Source organism: Rhinoderma darwinii, chromosome 2, assembly GCF_050947455.1.
Source record: "Rhinoderma darwinii isolate aRhiDar2 chromosome 2, aRhiDar2.hap1, whole genome shotgun sequence".
Classification (NCBI taxonomy): domain Eukaryota; kingdom Metazoa; phylum Chordata; class Amphibia; order Anura; family Rhinodermatidae; genus Rhinoderma; species Rhinoderma darwinii.
Window position 1 is genome coordinate 47,393,814 of NC_134688.1, and position 2,323 is coordinate 47,396,136.

A 2,323-nucleotide genomic window follows, 5' to 3' on the forward strand; every position below is an offset into this window, starting at 1 on the left:
GGCTTCCAACACATCAACTTCAAGAACTGACTGTTCACTTGCAGCCTAATACATCCTATCCCTTGACAGGCGCCATTGTAACCAGATAATCAATGTTATTCACTGCACCTGTCAGCGGTTTTATGTTATTTCTGAGCTGAGCTGAGTTTCATGTTATATGCAGCTGCCATTTTTAGTATTTGTGTAAACTTTTCAGATAATGTGTAATGTTTCATTGGAGATGTGTTTGATTTATGTATGAAAAACTGATATGTAATTTACAATATATTTACTACTTATAAAAACATGAATGGAAAATGTATTTACCTTTTTAACAGTACCTCATTAAAATTAATATCTACATGTTCATTTTTCAGGTTAGAAATCAGAAACAATGGGTGACTGGAGTTTCCTGGGAAGACTATTAGAAAATGCACAAGAACACTCCACTGTCATTGGAAAGGTCTGGTTGACTGTGTTGTTCATCTTCCGGATCCTGGTATTAGGAGCAGCAGCAGAAGAAGTGTGGGGCGATGAGCAGTCTGACTTTACTTGTAACACCCAACAACCAGGTTGTGAGAATGTCTGTTATGACAAAGCCTTCCCCATATCTCATATTAGGTTCTGGGTGCTCCAGATTATCTTTGTATCCACCCCCACACTCATTTATCTGGGCCATGTCCTGCATATTGTGCGGATGGAAGAAAAGAAAAAAGAGAAAGAGGAAGAGCTAAAGAAGTGTATTAAAGGTAATAATGAAAAGGAACTTCTCCTCAGGAAGGGAGTTGAGAAGAAGGAAAAACCCCCTATCAGAGATGAAAGGGGGAAAATCAGAATAGGTGGTGCCCTTCTCCGCACCTACGTCTTTAATATTGTTTTCAAGACTCTGTTTGAGATTGGCTTTATTGTAGGACAGTACTTCCTGTATGGTTTTGAGCTAAAGCCCCTTTATCGTTGCAATCGTTGGCCTTGCCCCAACACTGTGGACTGCTTCATTTCCAGGCCGACGGAAAAGACCATTTTCATCATATTTATGCTTGTAGTGGCTTGCGTGTCTCTTTTGCTGAATATGTTAGAGATATATCACTTGGGTTGGAAGAAACTCAAGCAAGGTATGACTAACCGATATATACCTGACCCTGCTTGCAATAAAGCAGATCCTCTTAGTCCACTTCCGCGAACTGTCCCGCCAAGCATGACTTTTCCACCATATTATACTGATGCAGCTTCTGCACCTTCAACTGTGCAACATGTATATGCTAGATCCCCACTTTCCGATTTCAAAATGGCGTCACTTGCAGAAGAGGCTATCGACCCATCCTATTTCAGTGGCAATCTGGACCACCATGCGTTAGCCACTGAGCAGAACTGGGCCAACCTGTCAGTGGAACGGGAAAGAAAACCTGGATCAAGCAGTGCCAGTGTGTGCAGTGCAACTACTTCTGCTCCAAGCAGTGTGAGAAATGAGGGAGGGAGCGATGAGATGGTGGCTCCAGTGGTTGAGAGAAGTGGAAGCAACACAAGGTCAGATGTAGATGACAAACCAGCCACTACCACTGTAGAGATGCACCAGCCTCCAGTGTTGATAGACACAAGAAGGCTAAGTAGGGCTAGCAAGTCCAGCAGTAGCAGAGCTAGGTCAGATGACTTAGCAGTGTAGAAATGAAGATAGAAAGAAGCATAGAGCCTGTAATGTCAGCGGAAGAATTCGCTGGGTACACATAAAAAAAGCAAAAAGCAAAAAAATAAGCTTATTTTGTTAACCTATTGAGTGGTAGTGGTGCCTGCTTTAGGTCACCTCTGTCACTGAATGAGTTTTAATATACCATTACAATATAACATAAAATGAAGAGAAAGGTGGCGAGAGAGAACTTGTCGTGCCAAAATTGAAGTTTGCTGTTATTGCACACTGTGAGTTGTTGATAGCACTTTGTCATTTTTGGATGAATTAGACATTATAAGTTTTAGTGGGTAGCTTACACTTTGACATCTACAATACCAAACTATATATATTTAGGCTTCCACAATTGTAAAAAAAAAAATTAGAGTAAGTAAATAACCGCCAACTAAATCCTAATAGTGGTATGTACCAACCAGTCAGGTGCTGCGCTATGCCATTATTACTTTGTTTTTTATACTTGTTTCTACTGTGGCATGTTAAAGCACAGCATTACTGTTTTACTACTGTTGACATTCTGTAACTGTACTGTATGTGTATGTAAGGCAGTCATCTTTGTTGATGCCACTTTACACACTGATAAACGATCTAGTAAATTACTATATATATATATATATATATATATATATATATGTATATATATATATATATATATATATATATATA

General features: G+C 39.5%; 1 protein-coding gene across 1 annotated transcript; it reads left to right on the plus strand.

Annotated features, from left to right (window-relative positions):
• Positions 1-373: 373 nt before the first annotated feature.
• GJA3 (gap junction protein alpha 3) lies at positions 374-1,639 on the plus strand. The gene has a single exon (XM_075849997.1). It carries the CDS (start codon positions 374-376, stop codon positions 1,637-1,639), a length of 1,266 nt encoding a protein of 421 aa, XP_075706112.1.
• Positions 1,640-2,323: the final 684 nt, after the last annotated feature.